Consider the following 19,760-nt stretch of genomic DNA (forward strand, 5'->3'; position numbering starts at 1 on the left):
ACGCCTGGATCTCGGCATCACCGGTCCAATTCCAGAGAACCTATGGGTTTAATTCATAAAATCTCAGGATCAGTTGTAATTATTTTGTGTAGACTATGGACAGCGGGTTCATTTAGCGAAAGCAGGGGGTCTCTTATGCAAAACTGTATCCGCGAAGGGGTATTCTTGGATCTCGGTGTCGAATCTAAAACGTGCGCCCCGGATTAGACCTGAGTCTCCCCTGAACCGATGCGCGATGACAACCACAAGATCTGAGATCGATGGCTCGGGTTTAATTGAGTTGAACGGTATGAACTTCTAATCAGGTCCGTCAATCACCAAATCAGCGGTCCACACGCCTCCACACACCTCGGTCTACTCATAGACGCAGGATAGGAATCCTATGGTTATATACACCTCATGTCCCCATCTAATCGTGGCCGCAAATCTTGAGATCAACGGCTACTGCCCGATCGCCCTCCCCTGGCCGAACAATTGCGGCGGCACGCTCAGGCAGGCGGCGGCGCCATGGCTGGAGCAAGGCGCCCCACATCCTAAGGGTGCAAGCAGAACACGACTTGCATTTTCATGACGCGGGGTACAAAATGAAACAATCTGTGGTGTCTTACCGGAGCTTGGGTTGGGGAGGAGATCGGACCATGCCACACCTTCGTCCACGGCAGAGATGCCACTACTCCGGCGAGAAATTCCGATGGGAGCTGGTCATGTTTCCGCACGATAAGGCTATGCGCAACTCCCCCACGTGATGTCGAAGCAACAACACTGCCCTCCCCTGTCTGTATGACGGCGTAGACCGAGACGTCCCTGGCCACGTGGAATCGAACCGAAGAACGCACCATCACGCCTTCAATCTCTCCAAATCAGTACGGGGATTAGGGTTGCTGGGAGGAAAAGGGAAAGAAACGAGCTCTGACGCACGACTTTATGGTCCCGGTTGAGATCGGTTGAGGCATCCGCGATATTCGCGTGGAAGTCGGCGCGATCCGAGCTTCATGCCACACCCACAACGGCGCGAGGGAGAAACCTGACAGGATGGCCCACACGACATCCAGTGAGCGCGACCGAGAGCGACCGAGAGAGAGAACAGAGATCGCGCGCGTGAGCGCGTGCGGCTGAGTCCGGCTGACAATAGGGCCCCGCATGTCAGCGCGCTTAGTTTGGTTGGGCCACCGGACCCGAAGGCTACTGGGCCGACGGATTAGCTTTTGGGCCTAGGACGGACACTGAGGTATTCTTTTTTTTTCTTTTTCCTTTATTAATTCTATTTCTATTCTTTTCTCATTTCTATTTCCTTCATGTTTCAAACTTTTTGCATCACAATTGTATCATTAATTTAAACATGAGTGCAACACTCCAAAAACACAGTATGGAATGCACCTTTAGTTTATACAAGTAAGTTAGTTATATAATTTTCTAGTTGTTTTAACTTGCTCCCTTTATTTAGGTATGCAAAAAGAGAAGAGATAACATATAATCACGTGAAACTCCATAATTTCCAAGACCTTGTTATATACATTTTCTTTTTCATAAAGTTGGGTGTTACACACACACACACACACACACACACACACACACACACACACACACACACATATATATATATATATATATATATATATATAAAAGATGTATATGGATTTGTCCTTAAATGCGGGTGCGACATTTTTTTGTTCCATTTTATTTACCTTTTATGTCAATATATACTCCGTACTTATAATGTAGAGAAACACGTTCATAGTTTATAATTATTGTCTGCAATCTGTAGAAGTGAATAGTTGGTGTCCCTGGTGTCTATTCATATGATCCGCGAGAAGACCGTAGAAAATCTAGCCATACGAGAGATATAGGGCCTGTTTGGAGTCTGACCTCCAACGCCACATCTCGCCTAAGGTGCGGCGGCCGATTCGGCCGCCACAACTGCGGCGCGGCAAGTGTGGCGCGGCGTGGGGACCGGAGCGGTGATCCAAACAGGCCCATAATATATGGCCTGAGCATTGGGCCTAGCTAGTCCACGCTGGCACGAGAATGCACAGCTGCAACTGAAAAAATATATATATGATGTGGTTAGAGTAATCCATCCATACTAATATTACTTATGAGAAGTCTAATGATAACGGGTGGAGAATTTTTATTTGAGTAATTGTTTAATGCTCTCAAGATGTGGCCTAAAGGACAGTGTCTCAATTTCGATGTGATTGATTCTTGTTTTTTTTGCTTATGCTTAACACTTACATCATATACATTCAAAGAGAAAAGAAAGGAGGCCTTTATCTCATTTTATATGACCATAGTTGGAAAGTAAATATAACTTATCTTATCGGATGACAAGACCCACGTCAATATTATTGCAGTTAACAGTGCACTTGCTATTTCCAAAATGACAGTAAATGTTACTTCCATGTAAAAATGAAATTAAAATTAAGTTTCTTCTCATAGAAGGCACACAAAATATTGTTTAATCGAAGGATGAAACCGCTATCAAACTCTAATGCAATAGCTTCAATGGATTCAACATCAGCTAGCTTCAAGTTCGTTGGCAACTCGAATACTTCTTTCTCCTGATGAAAACGATCATCTTCATATGGAATATCTATAAATATTTGGTGAAATAAATAGTAGCATCAGAGTCACCAAGAATCAGATGGTAAATATAAGTATAAATACTCATTTATAGATGTTATTTTATCCTTACTGTTCTTGTTTAAATGTCTTAGTAATAGAACATGGTCCTTCATGGTCCTTACTGTTCTTGTCATCATTCACCTCTCTTGGCTGAACTAGAATATTGACTTTTCTCCACTAGAACTTGCTTCCATGTTCTATGGATTTGGAAAGGCTTTTTCCCACTTGAGCTTGAGCCTCCCTAACGGCCAAGGATTGTTTGCCCTGGTTTTTAACTAGAGGTTTGAAGGCTTATTAACATATTGTTTCTTAAGAAGTGACTGCTTGATCTGATTCACAATATCACTCGATTCACTCCTCATGGCCTTAAGCATATCCTATAATTCCTATTCGTAGACACATATGAAATGGGCTTCTCTATTATTCGCTTTTCTGGACTTATGTTGTAGCTCACAACAAAAATCACATATCCTTTGATATGCACTGACACTTTCAGTCTAATTAAAACGTATGCCAATGCCGAGGCTACTTGCACGTCGCACGTAGAGTTTACATAGTCTAAAATAAATTGATATGCACTGACACAATTTCAGTCTAATTAAAATGCTAAATAACGCACCCAACCGGTCCTCTCCTATGTCTTCTAGGGCATGTGTACAACTCTGAACCCTTAGATCGGGTTTTCAAATAATACAATAAGAGACATATATGATACAATCTTGAGTCTATATATTATAAATACAATTAAGTCATAATATGTATAGAGTCATGTAGAGACATATTCTTTTCTTAATTTTTTTCACTTAGCTCCCTAGAGATCCCTTAAGAGACCCCTCATTTACTTGAGGTTGTACAACCTTGGAGCAATCCCAACTATCCACGTCATCTAGTTTCTATAGCATTAATTTAGTTGTCACATAAGCAATTTGGTGACATGGTAAGAAAATTAATGAGAAAGAGGAGGAAATGGTTTCCTGCATGAGAAATCGGGTCTACACGCGCAACAAAGACACAAGAAACCATTGTTTTGGCGTTGGAGGTGAGCATTCAATTTCTATCCGTGAAGCCCACACGTAACTCACTGGCCGCGCTGGCATATCCATATTTATGAGGACACCATAATAAAAACAAAATTAGTGTTATAACGTATAGTTTTTATAAGTGGTTTTTTAGTGAGGTGGCAGCTAAGGAAATTATTTAGTAGTTTATGGGCTGTGACTGCTCTTAACATCCCTAGCTAGAGCCTAGCTTCCAGAACATAAATGATTCCGTTGTTTAGCGCATGTTGGCACTGTATTTTTTTTTCGAGGCAGACATGAGGGGTACTGGGGTACTGGGGTAGAAAACATCCTTACTGTGCTTATATTATTAAATAAAGAAAGGAGTACAGAAAGAACGAATATCAAAAGGAAAGAAAGAGAGTCTCCTCCAAACTGTGCTTATTAGACGAGTCAAGATTGTGTTGTGTTTAGACTACTGCACAGCTGCCAAAGGAGAAGTCAAGGATGTAGAGTCTCGAAATTAAATACCGATCAAGTTTTTTTGGATAATATGAAATGTGCTTTTGCAGCATCTACTACAATGGAAGAAAAAAATGTCAATCAAGTTTGACGTGACAATTAAATGCCAATCGATTTTTTAATTCAGGCTGCGTCCTTTTGTAGTAATAACACCATCTGCATTCTGCAACCTCTCGGCAAAGCGACTCATTCATTTTTTTGGTGTTTATTTTATTCTACAAAAAAGGAAAGAAACAGAAATTGTATACAACAAAAAAAACTGCTTTCGTTGAGAGTTGAACTCAAGACCTCCCGCTTACTAAACGGGTGCTCTAACCAACTGAGCTACGAAAGCTCTTATTTCTTTTATTTTGTGCAAAAGATTGTGAACTTTCATTTAAAAAATGTAACGGAAATTGTATAAAAAAATTGCTTTCGTTGAGAGTTGAACTCAAAGACCTCCCGCTTACTAAACGGGTGCTCTAACCAACTAAGCTACGAAAGCTTTTATTTCATTTGTTTTGTACAAACAACTGTTGAACATAATCGAACGTGGTTAATGAATAGGTATGGTATAATAAATTGAGTACATATATAATCCACGGCTAAGATACAAATGTCCACCTCTCCCTTATCAAAGCTTTTAGTTTAAACTGCACGTACACACAATTTAATATGGTATTGGAGCCAAAGATCTTAGGTTTGAATCCTAGTTAACATAATTACATAAAATAATTGTTTGAGTCTATCAACGTTGACGATGAATCAGATCCACACATCTGGTGCTAGTAAGAGCTTGTTTAGGAGCAAGTGAAATGGAGAGGATTGAGGGGACTAGAATACTTCACTGTTCAAAAATGGATAGTGAAAATTCTAATACCTTCATTACCTTTGCTACCAAAAGCCTAGGTTTCCGCCAGCGAATCTCATACTCCCATCCCACGCGTGCGGTGTGGTGTTCTTGGGACGCTGTAGACGGACGGACGGACGGATGTATGCAAGGTAAATAATTAATTATCTAGTTATATTTGTTTCATAACTTTGGCTTGATTAATAGTCTGAGGATAACATTTGGAACAAATCCTCTGTCTAATTCTAATCACTTAGGTGTTTTTTGTTCACAAAAATGTAAGGTAAATGGCAACAAAAATGATCCACAATCGAGTACTAGCGGTAACAAGTTTGAATTGGTCGGTATCAGATTTTAGTGTGTTATTTGATTATGGTTGAACTTAAACAAACATAATTCAACGTTATTGGTTATTGTACACGTTACAAACATGTGAATCAAACAGCATCTTAGGCTTCTCTCCTTTTGACCCTTTTTCTCGAGATTTGCTAGCCCAATTTGATCTTTTTAAAGTGCTCGTAAAGTCAAGTGTGTGCACCTCCGTGTATTGGCGTGAATGCATGTCAAGTTAGAACTTGCCAATTTGGAGCATTTTATGGGTTTCTTATATGAGTAATTTTATTAAAAAACAGTCTTGGACTTGAATTTTAGGTGGCCAGTTTCTACCATAAAGAAACTAAGCCACACTCATGCCACCTTCAATTACATGATGATTATGCTGTGGATATATATATATAGAGAGAGATTGTATATTAGGAGCCCTGGGCTTCCAATAACTAAAGAAAGCTCAGGCCAGACAGTGCAATCCGGTCGAGCCGGACCAGGTCCAGACGTCTATAAAAAAATCTGTAGTGCTACGGATCAGTTTTTCATGCCCCATCTTGATTCATTAGCGACGGCGGTTGCCCGATAGCGCGCGTGGCGGTGGACCCCCGGCCAGTGGCTGCGGTGGCCGTGGCTCCCCGACCTCGACAAGCGATGGCGGCGGTTCCCAGGCCGGCGGTGGCGGCCCCCAATCCGCGGGCCTCGTTCCCTCCGGTACACAGTGGCGGCCGTGACACAAACGTGGTTGTCACGGTCTCGCAAGACTCTCGCCCTACTCGGTACAATTACAACGACTCACGCAAGATCCAAGGGGTTGTGAGGTTTATCTAAACTCACTCAACAATCTAGGGTTCACCTAGAGCAAACGCTAAAGCGGTCTAACTAACCTAAGCACTTCGCAAAGCACCTACGCTAATCACCGAGTGATTCTATTAAGCACTTGGGTGTAAAAGCACTTGGGAATGTCTACTATATGCCTTGGTATGTTGCTTGGGCTCCCACACTTGGAAATGGCCGGTTGGGGTGTATTTATAGCCCCCATCACAAATATAGCCGTTGGAGAAAAGCTGCTGCTTTCTGCGTCAAACCGGACAGTTCGGTGGTGCACCGGACAACGCACTGTAGCATGTCCGGTGCGCCTAGCTGTTGCCCTGTCAGAGCAAGTGACCGTTGGCGCCACAGGCTTTCCACACCGGACAGTCCGGTCCTCACACCGGACAGTCCGATGGTCTTCTCTCCGGATGCCACCTGGAACTAGCCGTTGGGCCGCGGTTCCCTGGTGCACCGGACAGTCCGGCGTGTGGGCACCGGACAGTCCGGTGCTCCATGCACAGACAGTCCGCAGGCAGCACACTTGGACTTTTCTTAGATCTTTTTAATGTCTTCTTTTGAGGTGTTGCTTTCCTCAATTACTTAGTCCAAGTTAATCTTGCATCCTGTGAACTACAAACACAAACACTAGAAAACTTATTAGTTCATGGATTATGGATTGTGTTGATCATCAAACAACAAAACTCAATTAGCCAAATAGCTCGGGGTCCATTTTCCTTATCATCGTCCTCCCAAAAGCGTTGTGTGGTACTCCCCGTAGTGCTCTGTCGGTACCAAACACCAACAATATGTGGTGTGGGATCAGACAAAATGAAGTTTTTCTCTCGTTTTTTCAGGCTCGGAAGATTAGGGACGATAAGGGAGAAGGTAATGGACTATATATGAACAAATGGATTGTGCCTAGCGGACCGGTCTAAGGCACCCATTTAATAGTGCCATGGTCTGGCCCAATACTTTAAATTGGGCTCATGATGTGCCTATACTGTAGACCCACACATCTCGACCCACAGTGATGGCTCGATCCGGCACGAGTTTTTTATAAAAAAATTATTTTTGGCGTTGTAATGGTTATGACCTAGGTTGGTCATAAGGTTCAAATCCTAGTGAGCGTTGGAAGTAATTATTTTTGGCAGGTTTTGCGCACTTAGAAATTACACATTAATAAATGACATTATCCCACGGACTTGTGTTTTCTATTCTGGTCCCTGTATCTAGTGTAATGAAATGTGAACATGATTTTTTTAGATAATGATAAATTGTGAGTATGCTGTCCTTTTCTAACTTGTAAATTTTATGTAATGATTTTAGAACAGTGTTTTTTTTTTCTTTTTGCAGTTTAGAAATGTGTTCCTGATACTGCAGGTAGCTTTAGCTGCAGTACTCTCAAACTATGTAATTCACATATTTAGAAAATATATGCATTTTCTAAAACCGACATATAGTTATGTGTGCGTAAATTTTTGCCAAGTAGATAAAAATATTTAACTCAGGTTTTATTTACCTCAATAATCATGGATTATCCCGTAAAAATGTTAAAAATGTGCGTTCTCGTCTGCGTCATCTGCAACTGCTTAGCAAAGCGACTCGTTCAAATGTTTATTTCATTTGTAAAAAATGTAACGGAACATTTTCTAAAACCGACATATAGTTATGTGCGCGTAAATTTTTGCTAAGTAGATAAAATTATTTAACTCAGGTTTTATTTACCTCAATAATCATGGATTATCCCGTAAAAATGTGCGTTCTCCTGTAAGTCAGGCTGCGTCATCTGCAACTTCTTAGCAAAGCGACTCGTTCAAATGTTTATTTCATTTGTTAAAAATGTAACGGAAATAAAAAAAATGCATTCGTTGAGAGTTGAACTCAAGACCTCCCGCTTACTAAACGGGTGCTCTAACCAACTAAGCTACGAAAGCTCTTGTTTCTTTTGTTTTGTTCAACTTATTGTTATCAAAAGTTAAGTTATGAACTTGCAAAACGTTCCATCTGTAGACATTTTTTTGTTGTTCCGTATCCAAATGTGGTTAATGAATAGGTCTGGTATAATGAGAGACCAAGATCTCACATGCCGATCATTATTTACTCTTCAGCTTATTCGTCATTTACAATTTTATTATAAATGTGAACATGAATTTTTAGATAATTATAAAATGCAAGTATGTGGTCCTTTTAAAAAAAAAACTTGTGAGTATGTGGTCCTTTTCTAAACTTGTGAGTACGTAAATTTTTAGAAAGGTGTTTTATTCTATCTTTTTTTTTTGCAGTTTAGATATGTGTTATTCTTGATCTTAGTAGTACAGGTAGCTTTAATTAGCCGCAGTACTCTCATATACTATATATATATACGATTCACATATTTAGAAAATGTATACATTTTGTAAAACCGACATATATGATTCATACTATATGTGCGTGTTTTTTTCTCTCTAGGTTCGTAAACAATATTTAACTTGGAATAAAATTAATACACCCGTTAAAACAACACGGACGAGTTTTATCTCGGTCTAGCTACCAGCTTGAAATAGTAATTTCATCCATACATAGTTTAATAATCAATAAAATATAATATAGTAAAATATAACATAATGGGTACTAATACTTTTGGAGAAACGTAAACAACTAAACATGTAAGTAAATCAGAGTTGCATACATTTTTTCGGTCCTCGTACCACGATCATACACAAGCACATGCATACACACACGTATACATACGATAGATTACGTAGCCACGCTTATTCGTGCATCACACGAGCGCATACATACGTACGCGCGCACAACACGGCGGGCGCTCGATATCACTCTCACACGCACGCGTAGCACACGGGGAGGGACGACGATACGGGAGGATCAATCAGCCGAAGAAGTGGTGCTTCTTCTCGCCGCCGGCCTCCTCGGCCTCCTTGTGGTCCTTCTTCTTCTCGTGGTGCTCGTGGAAGGCGAAGCCGCCGGAGCCGACGGCCGCCGCCGCCGCGACCTCCTCCTCGATCTTGTGGCGGTGCGCGTGCTCCGGGTCCTTCTTCGCCTCGTGCTTCTCGTACTGTGCATGTCCACGTCACACGAGGTGACCGTCATTCAGTTCGTTCGATTAATATATATATTATTCTTTCTCGTTCATGTATGTATATATATATACTACTCAAGGAGGATCGGATCGGACGGACTACGTACGAGTGCGAAGGCGCCGGCGGCGATGGCGCCGGCCTCGCCGAGGTGCTGCTTGTGCTTGTGCTCCTTCTCCTCCTTCTTGTACTCGTCGTACTCGTTCTCGCCCGTGGACACCACCTCCGTCACCGTGGCCTCCGTGTACTCGGCGGACTCGCCGTACCCGCCGGCGGCGAGCTGCTCCTCGTCCTTCTTGTGGTGGAACAGGTGGTGGTGGTGGTGCTTCTCCTCCGCCATGGATAATGAAACGAGCTAGAAGAGGGATGACCGGCCTTAATTAGCTTGTTGGAGGGAGAGCAAGTGACAATTGGATCGACAGCTGTTCTTGCTTGTTGCTTGGCAGTTGCTCATCGTCTTATATAGCCGGATGGAGGGGCCCTGTGGACTGAGCTGGCATGGCATTATGGACGGTGGTGGAAATCAGTACGCGTATCATTATTATCAAAATTCAGACATGATTAATTAGAAGCGATATGCACCGTCTACAGAACATCTTTATATTATATACATGATTCAACTATTTGCATGATCGAATATACAATTATTCCCTTATAAGATAATACAGATTGTTACAAAACTGGTACTCAACCTACTAAGTTGGTGTTTGATTTTTAGAGACTAAATTTGTAGTCCATCTATTTTATTTCAGCTTAGTCCATAAATTATTAAATACGAAAACCAAAACTCTATTTTAGTTTATATATTTAATAATTTAGAGACTAAACTAAAATAAATGGACTAAAAATTAGTTCGTAAATTAAACATCCTCTAAGATCGTTTAAGATTAAAGTCAGTTGTTTGACTATTAGAGTTGTAATTCATAAAGACAAAAATACTATAAAAATAATAGAATCTAGTATAAATTAAAACCAAACGAACATGTTCCAAACCTTTACTGCTTGCCCAACCGGACAGGGCAGCTTATTTGGGCGGTGGGCCCACAGATGTAGTTGGGCGGCAGGGCCCACCGAGCTCGTGGTCGAAGCAAGCTGAGATACAGTGTCGGCAGGGCAGACGGATGATCCTTGGAATATCCGGAAAGCAGTTTTTTCCCCCACACACCGAAGCCAGCTTTTATATGGGTTTGACACGTGTGCCCATATGTCGGCTGCACCTCTCAGTCTCATCCTCCTCCTCTCGCTCTTTCACACCGACCACCAGCGCCTAAAATATCAGGCATATGATTTGTTTCCACACATCTAGTACTAATGCAACCGGATCATATCTCTTTTCACGAGGAGAAGATGACGGTGTCGGCCGGTTGGAAAAAAAAATAATGCAAAAGGCTACCAAGATACAGCTTCCCTCGCATTAAGACACGGAATGCCGATGGCGACCCTGAACCGAAGATATTTATTCCTCTTCGCTGATCGATTTAGGGTCCCGCGGATTCGACTGATGGAGACAAAAAAAACTAACATTCATCTACAGTCTGTGTCCATTCATGTCAAAGATGATTGCATTCTTCATGAGGCATATACATCTACTATATTTAAGCAGGAAAATCTTTTTTGTGAACATATTGATCAGTCATCTAAAAAGCTTAAGTTGATGGAAAAAATTAGTCAATCTATCTATACACTTCACAATGAGGTCGCAGCACTAGGGATGAAACCCCGCGGCCGCCCGCTTTAACCACCGCAAAATATTCTTCTTGCGGTTGTGCGCTATGTTGTCATTATATGCCAGAGATAGCCAAACGGCCCTGCCCGGTCCGGGCCTGTTAAAACCTGGCCCGTTTTGGGTCCGGTCTGTTAGACACGGTTAGAAAACCTGGTCGGACCGTCTAAGCCCGCGGGATCGATTTTCTGTCCGAGCCCAGCCCGCAGCGGGTCTAAACGGGTCGAAAAACGGGCTAAGCAGGCCGTTAAACACGTTTTAGTGTAAAAACGGGCTTAACAGGCTTAAAGGTAAATGAGTCGTGTCGGGCTAGCCCACCGTGCCTAGTTTTCTGTCCGAGCCCAGCGCGCTTATTCGTGCCGGGCCGGCCTGGACACGCATACAACCGGGTCGTGTCGGGCTCGGACCGGGCCCAAACAGCGGGCTTCGTGCCGGGCTCGCGGACCTCAGGCTTATTGGCCATCTATATCTATCAGTATGTCTGATCAGTACGCATCATCTGATTTGATCTTATACTTCAGCTCTTCTAATTTGCTCCGAATTTATATTCGGAATTTAATCTAAAAATATCTCATATTTCAACATATTCAAGGATTATAATCTGAATTCTGCGTTTTTTCTTTTTTCTTTTTTCTGCAGCAAAAAAAAAACAAATTGGGCTACATATCCGTCCTCCACCGGTTACAGCCAACCAGACGTTCCAAATAATATCTCCCGCTCCTTTGCGCATAAAGGAGCACACCACCAAATTGCATTGGCAATGCGCGTGGGGCACAGGCACAATTCTCTCCAACTGATCGTCCATCAATCAGCGATTAGATAAATGGGTAGTACGTAGCATTAATAACTCTGTCTTGACAATGAGAGCGTACGTACCCAATATTATTCACTTCTTCTCTTCTTCCTTTTTCCTATTAGGCTTTGTTCGGTTAGCTTTCAATAACATTAGCGTGACTGGACCAACATATATAGCAGGCCAGCCACACACTAACCAGCGACGCGACAGAACAGTATTGGTGACTGAATGCGTGATGGCAGGCTAGGGATCAGATCGATCGAGGACATCAGTAATACGCCTGCATCTCCGTCTCCATCGCCGTCGCCATCGCCATTATTACTGGTGACCAGACGATGCAAGCATGGAATCGATTGTCGGCAGCGACACACAGATGGACAGGTCATGCAGAAATACACAAACTGCGAAATGGAAAGCTGCACACATGGCCGGGCCGGACGCGATGAGCCGCGCACGCTACAAATGAGTGTCGGCCGGCCGGCCGCCCGGCGTGCCACGACAGCACCGGTGTCTCTCTTCGACTGCAACTTCTGCCACCTGCTAATGGACCCAGTTTTGTACGGTTGAAATGATCGCGATAACAACGAACAGGACTATTTTCTGATTTCCTTCTTTTTTTTCCTTCTTTCCGTGCTGAAAATAAATCCGGAACCACACAACCATCAAATTACAATGTTTGTACAGTGGAGTATGAAATCGGAGTAGTGATGTATGTAAGCCTGCTGCCTTATTATAGCCAAGGTTTATTATTAGTCTTGCTCTTAACAGCAGTGGCGTCCTTTCTGTGTTTAGGCAGCGCTATCGCAGACTGGCTCAGGCTATCCCTGGGTGGTCCTCTGCTGGATGATGGGTCCTTGGCGACCGAGCGAACAGCGTTTGGCTTCAAACTCACAGGATGGCCACCAACTTCAACAGCGGTCGTGTTCTTCCTGACCCCGCGCAGCGCTATCGCAGACTGGCTCAGGCTGTCCCCTGGCTTCGGACGAGGGACGCTAGTCTTGGCGACGTAGCTTCCTTTTATGCTGCTGGAAACTTTGAAACTCTGCCGCTTAGCGCGGAGTCCGTCTACACCTCCTCGCCTGCTGCTTTGACAGACTCCTGATGGGAAAGCAGAGCACGTCAATGAAAAAAACTGGGCAGCGCATCATGTCGAAAGATGTGAACAAGGCAGGAGCGATATGGTACCTACTGAACCCGAATCATTTCCGTTGTGAAAATAGGCAGATCGTTGAGGAGATCTCAGAGAAGGTAGATGACTTCGATGACTATCTTCACTAAACAGATCTTTGTGAAGGTTAGACGCTTCTCTGTTCAGGAACTCGGCATCATAGCTACAGCTGTGCTCATCCACTTCGTTGCCCTCCAGCTTGCTGTTAGGCTGCCCATCTGGCACTGCCAACACTGGTGCTTCTGCAGCAGGGGCCAGACCTGACTGTTCAATCCCTACAGCTTCAGGAAAACTGCTAGCCAGGATACCACGAGCGGTTTGGTCGTACTCCTCGTGATGCTGCTGATTGAGCGTTTCAATATTGTAAGTCGCTTGCGTACTGGTGCTTTCATTTACGTGCTGCAGGCAAGGCCCTGACACATAGTAGAAGCTGGAATGAGCAGAAGGAAGATTTTACAGGTAACTTTGCCAAAGTTTATTTTAAGTCAAGAGTATATAAGGAAGTAATCGCTATTACTGACCTGATCCTGAGACACTCGCATACTGACAAATTCCAGATTCTTCGGGAAATAGAAACGAGGATAAGCCATTTGGTAGCTCCAGTTCCTGGCAACAAATGGTGTGACCGTCCTTGGGCACAAGGGTTGTGTTGCTCGTAACAGATCCAGTACCAAGAATCCGACCAGTGTCTGCCTCACAGTTTAAGCTGTGCTTCTCAACTTCATCACCATCCAGCACAGGATTAGGTTGGTCATCTACCAGGGATGACGTTTCCACAGCTATTCCAGTTTCTACCACTCCGACTGGTGCAGCTTCAGACGTAGCACAAATGCCTGAAACTTGGTAGACATTGTGTTCATAGTGACCAGAACCAGATGGAGTTCTCTTACCAGCAACAGCCACAACAGATCCATTGTCCAAAGTATTGCGAGCATCTTTATCACAGTTAAGGCCAGATTCCATGATGTCTGGGCTTTCCAGCTTGGGGGTAAGCTGCCTATCGTTCAAATTTGATCTCTCTTCGGATGGAACCAGCATCGCTCCACTTTCTAAGCATTTGGTAGCAGCCGCAGCCTCCACGATATCATCCCCATTTGTGCAGGGTTCAGAAGCAGCCTGCTCTAGCATATCCTCATTGGATCGATCTTTATAGTTATGGCCCTGGTGAAGCAATTCAGTATCATCCAAGAGATCAGTTGATCCTAACTGAGACAGATTAGAACCATGGTGTACTTTAACCTCAATATTGACTGATTCATCTCCTGATTTTTCAGGACCTGGGAATGCAAGGTCGTCATGCAACTGCATGGGTACCCTGGGATTTGATGAGCATGTTCCAGCATAATCCTTCATTGTGTGCACTGCTTCCTCAGACAAAGCACCTTCATGCTTGCAACCAGGAGTTGATAAACTAATTAAAGGATTCTCGATAGCATCTGGCACATCATTTGAATAAATAAACATTAATTCAAAAGCAATAGTATAAAGTAGGTTATTTAAGTGTTTGTAAATAATACTAACAGAACCCATTCTTCATCAAGGTTAGCTTCTGGTAATCCTAAAAAAAAGGAACAGTTCTTATGGGTACCATTTAAATGGCAGGATACGGGTTTGCAAGAATGCATGGAAATCAAGAAAAAAAACTATAGAAGAGGGGAAAAAATGAAATGTCTATACCTTCCATTCCATTATCTTGCTGGGATGTATGCATGCAACCACCAATTTTGGAAATATTTTCTTCAGTATCATGGTGGGAAAAAGGTTCTGACACATGAGTATTTTCGAGTGCAGACTTGACATGGCAACCTTTTGATTCACCAAATCCATTTTCAGTATGAGTTGTTGCAGAAGCAGGTGCACCATATTCCACAGATTCATGTATGCTTTCCTGCCAGAACAAAGACTCTAGGCCAAATGGTGATTCTTCTGCATTTGGTAAAGATCCCATGTTCCTTGAGGGCAATACTATTTCCTCAAGCAAACCACATTGATGTTTACACTTTTGTGCTAATGAACATAGTGAAGGTTTTTCGAGGTCACCTGAGACACATTGATGTGTTATTCTCAAATAACACTTAAACCCAATAGTAAAACTGTAACTAAACTCACTATCCACTTTAGAAATTCATGCATCAAAATCAGTTAAGTATAAAACTTTAGAAATCACACTGAAGAAATTATATGGAAGTTTTTTACCTTCCAATAAAATTGAAAATGGAAGTACTAAACCATTGGCTCAGATGAACTCGTTATTTGGATGTTTAACAGACATTATCTTCCAAATCAGTATGTAGTTATGGATACAGGATAAATTCGGTTGTACCCATGGTTTTTAAAGCGGTAAGGCGGTCCAAGGCGTTGGAGGACCGCCTGGACGCCTAGGCGGCGCCTAGGCGAGGTAGGCGGGTAAGGCGCCTAGGCGTTAGACCACCGCCCGGACGCCTAGGCGACGCCTTAAAAACAGAGGTTGTACCTTTGGCAGTCTCTTCAGCTACTATGTCAATATCATGTTGCAGACTTTTGGTGTAGAGAGCAGTGGACATGATGCCAGTTAGGTTCTTTTCTCCAGACTCAATGGCATTTGCTTCCAAGCCAACTCTCCCTTCTCCAGATACAGGGCTTTGCTCTACACGATCTACAACAGTGAAGTTAATTGATAAGCCATCTGGTGATTTTGCAAGGACAAAAACTGTCTTTCAGTATATAACAAGACATTAATGGATAAAACTAATTACAACATCATAAAATCAATAAGGTTGTCATATACCAGCTTTTGAACATCCAAACTAGATCAATAAATTATAATTGTGATGATGCTTGTCTACAGGAGATAAATTGAACAAAGCTAAATCCTACAGATTTGGCAATGCAGAGATATTAAACTAACAACTGTCATGCCATTAGCACACATGCTAGCCTCACCTCCACTGATCAAAGCTTTGTCATCTGAGGCAACACAATTGTGTGGTACTAGTCCTGCAATGCATGATGATTGATCTAATTCCCCACTTCTTGTTTCAGATAAATGGCTATCAACAGCTTGAATGTCATGATGTTCCTGAGGCTGTTTACTCTTATCTAAATTTTCCTTTGCATTGTCACCAGATTCTGACCCAGGTACCACTTCATGTATACTCTGCACGGTGTAAATCTCATTAGTCGGTGTTACTGTTACAAGCAATGGACCTGAAGAGAACTCTTCTCTTGTGGCATTAACCTGACAACTTTCTTGAATTCTGCTAGTAGACTTATTGTACTCATGAGTAGCTTTGTGTGTGTCTATTGTTGCTTCCCTGATAATCATGTCATCATTTGCCTCCTTGACAGGCATCATTTCTACTGGATCAATTGTCCGTCTCCTCTTTGAAGACCTTCCCTTTAAAGTTTCGGACTGCACAACTATTTCAGTGTGATCCATGCTCGTCTTTTCAACACCATTAAGTGCAACAGATTTACGTGTTGATCTCCTCATAGTAAGTTTTGACAATTTTTCCTCATGAAGACCACTGTTTTGTTCCTCAAGCAACACTGTGGCAACAGATCTCCTTGATCGCCTAATTGGTTCCTTTAGTTTCTGTTCCTTCTCATTATCTTGAGATTTACCGCTTTGGATATTGTTCTCAAGCATATCAGGTAGAACAGATTTACGTGATGAGCGCCTAACAGGTTGCTTCACAATTAATTGTTTCTCCACATCTTTCTCTTTCTCGTGCAATTCTGAGACAACAGATCTTCGTCTCAATCCCCTAACAGGTTCTTTAGTTGCCGGTTTGTTCGCGTCCACCACACTGTTGTTAACCTGGACAACTCTATTTCTCAAAGACCTGGTGACAGGAGCATCATTTCTAGGCACATCTGAAACCGTAGGCAGCTCTACATTTGTTTGTGCATCTCCATTCTTCCTCCTCTTGTTCTCAACCACAGTAGGTGACATTACAACCGGTGCTATTGAGCGAGATCTTGTAATCCTAGCCGGTACTTCCACCTGAGTAGAAGTCTGAACGCCAGCTGCTTCTCCCCTCCCTCTCTTCGGTTCAACAAGAGGAGGCAACACAGCAGCAGCCACCGCCAAGCTTGATCTTCTTGTAACTCTGGACGAAGCTCCAACCTGAGCGCTGAGAACAACACCCTTATCATTCTCCTGGTTCTTGCACTTGCGCTTCCTGTCAACAAAAACAGCCACTTCTACTTCTTCAGACTCGGCAGCTCTCAGTGAATTTCTCCTGGAACGCCTCAAAGGGACAACTGCGCCCACCTCTACAGAACCGGCTTGAGCAGACTTCCCCCTTGTCTTGGCAACAACAGGCGAACAGGTGACCTGGGACCTCAGTTCACAGTCTTGAGCCTCAGCACATAGCGAGTTTCTGCTGGACTGCCTCACAAGGACATCTGCGCCCAGCGAATTCCTCCTGGACCGCCTCACAGGGACATGTGCGCCCAGCGAATTCCTCCTAGACAGCTTCACAGGGACATCTCCGCCCACCTCTACAAAAGTAACCTTCTTCGTCTCGTCAGCATCGCCGCCAGTTTGCCTCACACAAGCCTTCCTCGCTGCCACTCCAGCCGCCGCCTCCTCCGCACCAGCAGCCCTCTGCGAAAGCAAGGAAGCAAAACCCAGCAACAGCATTAGAGAACAGTACCGCCAACCATTTCCATAAAAAAATGAACGCGCGGAGCATTTCCACGAGCACTTGGGGCTCGGATAAAGAGCGACGAGGGTACTGCCTTAGGAAGGGGAGTTGAGAGAATCGACTCCTTACCCCGAGCGCGGCGTCAAGACGGGCAATGAGATCGGCGTTGGAGCCCCTGGCAGAGAGGCCGTGCCGCTTGCAGAACGCCTGGAGCCCCACTCGATCCATCCGGCACAGCTCGATCCCCGCTAGAGATCACTGCGGCCAGGCTATCTGCGGCGGGTCGGGTTCAGAACCCAGTCTCGTCTCCGTCCGAAAACTTTTGATAGGCCGCGCGGCGCGACGAACTGCTCCGGCCGCGTTCTGTCGGGCGGCCGATGCCGTTTGGGTTGCCCTGCCTTTCGGGAGCCTGGGGGGAATTGAACTGGGGACGCGGCGGAGAGAGTGGCAGTTCCTCGGGTAGGGAGCCGAGGGCGTGTCCGCGTGTGCTCCTAATCCTCCTCCGTAACAGCGGCCCTATGCGACAGCGAGCAAGGAGAAGCCAACAATAGCATTAGAAGGAGCACAGTACCAGTGTACCACTGACCATTTCCATTACAAAGAACAAATCGAACGAGCGGAGCATTTCCACAAGCACTTCGGGGGATTGGAACAAATTAGTTTGGCCACACTTCGATTGGAAGCTCAGTCTACTGGATTCCTTCCTAGATAAGCTAGATTTCTTAATAAGCGAAAAAAAAGGTAAAAGGGCACACCGTTTGGCAATCGTGGAAAGCGACCCCGCGTCTTCGTCTTCTCCGTCGTGAGTGATGCGCGCTGCTCGAATTCGAGGCCGCTGCATCCGGTGAATCCAGGGTCACCGCGCTCCTTGTCTCCCTCACTGCCGCCTCTTCCTCTGCCTCAAGCAGCCTTCCTCAAGCACGTGGCTACCAGGTACCAGCGCAAGAGAGAAGAGGCCTAGCGGCGGCGCGAAGGAGAAACCCGGCGGAGCCGTGGAGGATGCTCCAGGCTCGAACTGCTGGGAGCTAAGCGCGGTGGGGCCACGAGCTTGGGTGGGGGCGTTGAGGTTTTGAATTTGGGAGTTCCCCGCGCACACGTATGTTTGAATGGAGGCATATGGAGCAAAAAAACAAATATAGTATCATTTACTTGATAATTGATAACTTTAAATTATATTTGTTTAAATCTTAATCGATATCACACTTCAAATGGATATCGTCTTATACAAATTTGTTACCGTCGTTATTCAAGTGTGAATTGTTACCAACCCGTGAACAATTTCCTCTTCGAAGAACATCATCATCATCATCGAAGCCAAAACCATCAATAAAACTATTGTATATCAGATCATATGTATCTCTAATCAAAGAAGTTCCCAAGGCCGCTCATAACCGTGAGCACGATTGATATATCAGTTTCTAACCCTCTGGAGAGGTTGCACACTTGAAAGGGAAATGTGCCCTTGGGCCATTTCTATATTGTTTTGGTGATTAAGTGACCAACACACATTCTCTAAGTGTTGAATTGTGCCGAAGATTGAAGAAGTGCAAATCATTTAACAAGGTACGTTTCTAGACTTAGAACATTGATTTAGGTACCAATGTATTGTGTCTAAGTGCTAGAAACAAGAGAAAAGCGATTGGAAATGACTCCTGCTCGGTCTGGGTGCACCGGACAGTGTCCGGTGCGCCAGACCAGTCTCGGTGAACAGACCACTCTCGGGACTCGACGGCGGCGTACGACTATATATCACTGGACTGTCTGGTGAGTCGTCCGCGGCGAAGTCGTCGCTCTCGGGAAACGTTCAACGGCGTACGGCTAAAATTCACCGGACTGTCCGGTGGTGCACCGGACTGTCCGTTGATCCAACGGTCGACTGCGCCAAAGGTCGACCGCGCAATCCGCGCGTGACGCGTGGGCGCGCCAACGGTCGGCAGGGGCACCGGACTGTCCGGTGTGCACCGGACAGTGTTCGGTGCGCCAACTGCCACGAATCTGCAACGGTCGGATGCTCCAGAAAAGGAAGGAGATCGCGCACCGGGCAGCTACAGGGACTGTCCGGTGGTGCACCAGACTGTCCGGTGCGCCACCCGACAGAAGGCAAGATTTGCCTTCCAAGAATGCCTCCAACGGCTCCTAGCTGCCTTGGGGCTATAAAAGGGACCCCTAGGCGCATGGAGGAGTCACCCAAGCATACTTCAAGCATTCTAAGTCTTCCACACTCCGTCTCCACGCACTTGATCGACTGTGTTAGTGA

The 19,760-nt window shown here is 44.4% G+C and overlaps 2 protein-coding genes, 1 long non-coding RNA gene and 3 other non-coding genes across 8 annotated transcripts; 1 reads left to right on the forward strand and 5 right to left on the reverse strand.

Annotated features, from left to right (window-relative positions):
* Positions 1 to 4,402: 4,402 nt before the first annotated feature.
* TRNAT-AGU (transfer RNA threonine (anticodon AGU)) lies at positions 4,403 to 4,476 on the reverse strand. The gene has a single exon. It is a non-coding gene; the product is annotated as a tRNA-Thr (tRNA).
* A 75-nt stretch (positions 4,477 to 4,551) lies between these two features.
* TRNAT-AGU (transfer RNA threonine (anticodon AGU)) lies at positions 4,552 to 4,626 on the reverse strand. Its single transcript has one exon. It is a non-coding gene; the product is annotated as a tRNA-Thr (tRNA).
* Positions 4,627 to 7,968: 3,342 nt separating this feature from the next.
* On the reverse strand, positions 7,969 to 8,042 carry TRNAT-AGU (transfer RNA threonine (anticodon AGU)). The gene has a single exon. It is a non-coding gene; the product is annotated as a tRNA-Thr (tRNA).
* Positions 8,043 to 8,755: 713 nt separating this feature from the next.
* Positions 8,756 to 9,602, reverse strand: LOC542304 (abscisic stress protein homolog). Its single transcript, NM_001111891.2, has 2 exons — positions 9,295 to 9,602; positions 8,756 to 9,163 (listed from the first exon to the last, which is right to left on the reverse strand). The coding sequence occupies exons 1-2, from the start codon at positions 9,523 to 9,525 to the stop codon at positions 8,978 to 8,980; spliced, it is 417 nt and encodes a 138-aa protein (NP_001105361.2). The 5' UTR covers positions 9,526 to 9,602; the 3' UTR covers positions 8,756 to 8,977.
* Positions 9,603 to 12,273: 2,671 nt separating this feature from the next.
* On the reverse strand, positions 12,274 to 18,586 carry LOC103640817 (uncharacterized). Of its 3 annotated transcripts, XM_008664286.4 has the most exons (9): positions 18,259 to 18,520; positions 17,633 to 18,019; positions 16,090 to 17,463; positions 15,795 to 16,008; positions 15,346 to 15,507; positions 14,550 to 14,912; positions 13,394 to 14,308; positions 12,890 to 13,285; positions 12,283 to 12,802 (listed from the first exon to the last, which is right to left on the reverse strand). In XM_008664286.4, exons 2-9 carry the CDS (start codon positions 17,729 to 17,731, stop codon positions 12,435 to 12,437), a joined length of 3,891 nt encoding a protein of 1,296 aa, XP_008662508.1. In that variant the 5' UTR covers positions 17,732 to 18,019; positions 18,259 to 18,520; the 3' UTR covers positions 12,283 to 12,434. The 3 variants fall into 3 exon arrangements, 2 of the variants coding, with proteins under 2 accessions (XP_008662507.1, XP_008662508.1); XR_004853110.1 differs by having other exon boundaries at positions 12,274 to 12,802; positions 12,890 to 13,302; positions 15,795 to 17,463; positions 18,259 to 18,586; XM_008664285.4 differs by having other exon boundaries at positions 12,274 to 12,802; positions 15,795 to 17,463; positions 18,259 to 18,586.
* Positions 15,514 to 16,651, forward strand: LOC118473539 (uncharacterized). The gene is made up of 2 exons (XR_004853111.1): positions 15,514 to 15,989; positions 16,200 to 16,651. It is a non-coding gene; the product is annotated as an uncharacterized lncRNA (long non-coding RNA).
* Positions 18,587 to 19,760: the final 1,174 nt, after the last annotated feature.

Source organism: Zea mays, chromosome 10 (assembly GCF_902167145.1).
Source record: "Zea mays cultivar B73 chromosome 10, Zm-B73-REFERENCE-NAM-5.0, whole genome shotgun sequence".
NCBI classification, from domain to species: Eukaryota; Viridiplantae; Streptophyta; class Magnoliopsida; order Poales; family Poaceae; genus Zea; species Zea mays.

What these genes read in the sequence shown, in the direction of transcription:
- LOC103640817 (XM_008664285.4), bottom strand. Translation starts at nt 17,731, where the DNA reads ATGGATCGAGTGGGGCTCCAGGCGTTCTGCAAGCGGCACGGCCTCTCT. An exon ending in CAAAGCTTTGATCAGTGGAG is followed by an intron (nt 15,508 to 15,794) that starts GTGAGGCTAGCA and finishes TCACTGTTGTAG; the next exon opens with ATCGTGTAGAGCAAAGCCCT. An exon ending in AAATGATTCGGGTTCAGTAG is followed by an intron (nt 12,803 to 12,889) that starts GTACCATATCGC and finishes CTTTCCCATCAG; the next exon opens with GAGTCTGTCAAAGCAGCAGG.
- LOC542304 (NM_001111891.2), bottom strand. Translation starts at nt 9,525, where the DNA reads ATGGCGGAGGAGAAGCACCACCACCACCACCTGTTCCACCACAAGAAG. An exon ending in CCGCCGGCGCCTTCGCACTC is followed by an intron (nt 9,164 to 9,294) that starts GTACGTAGTCCG and finishes GGACATGCACAG; the next exon opens with TACGAGAAGCACGAGGCGAA.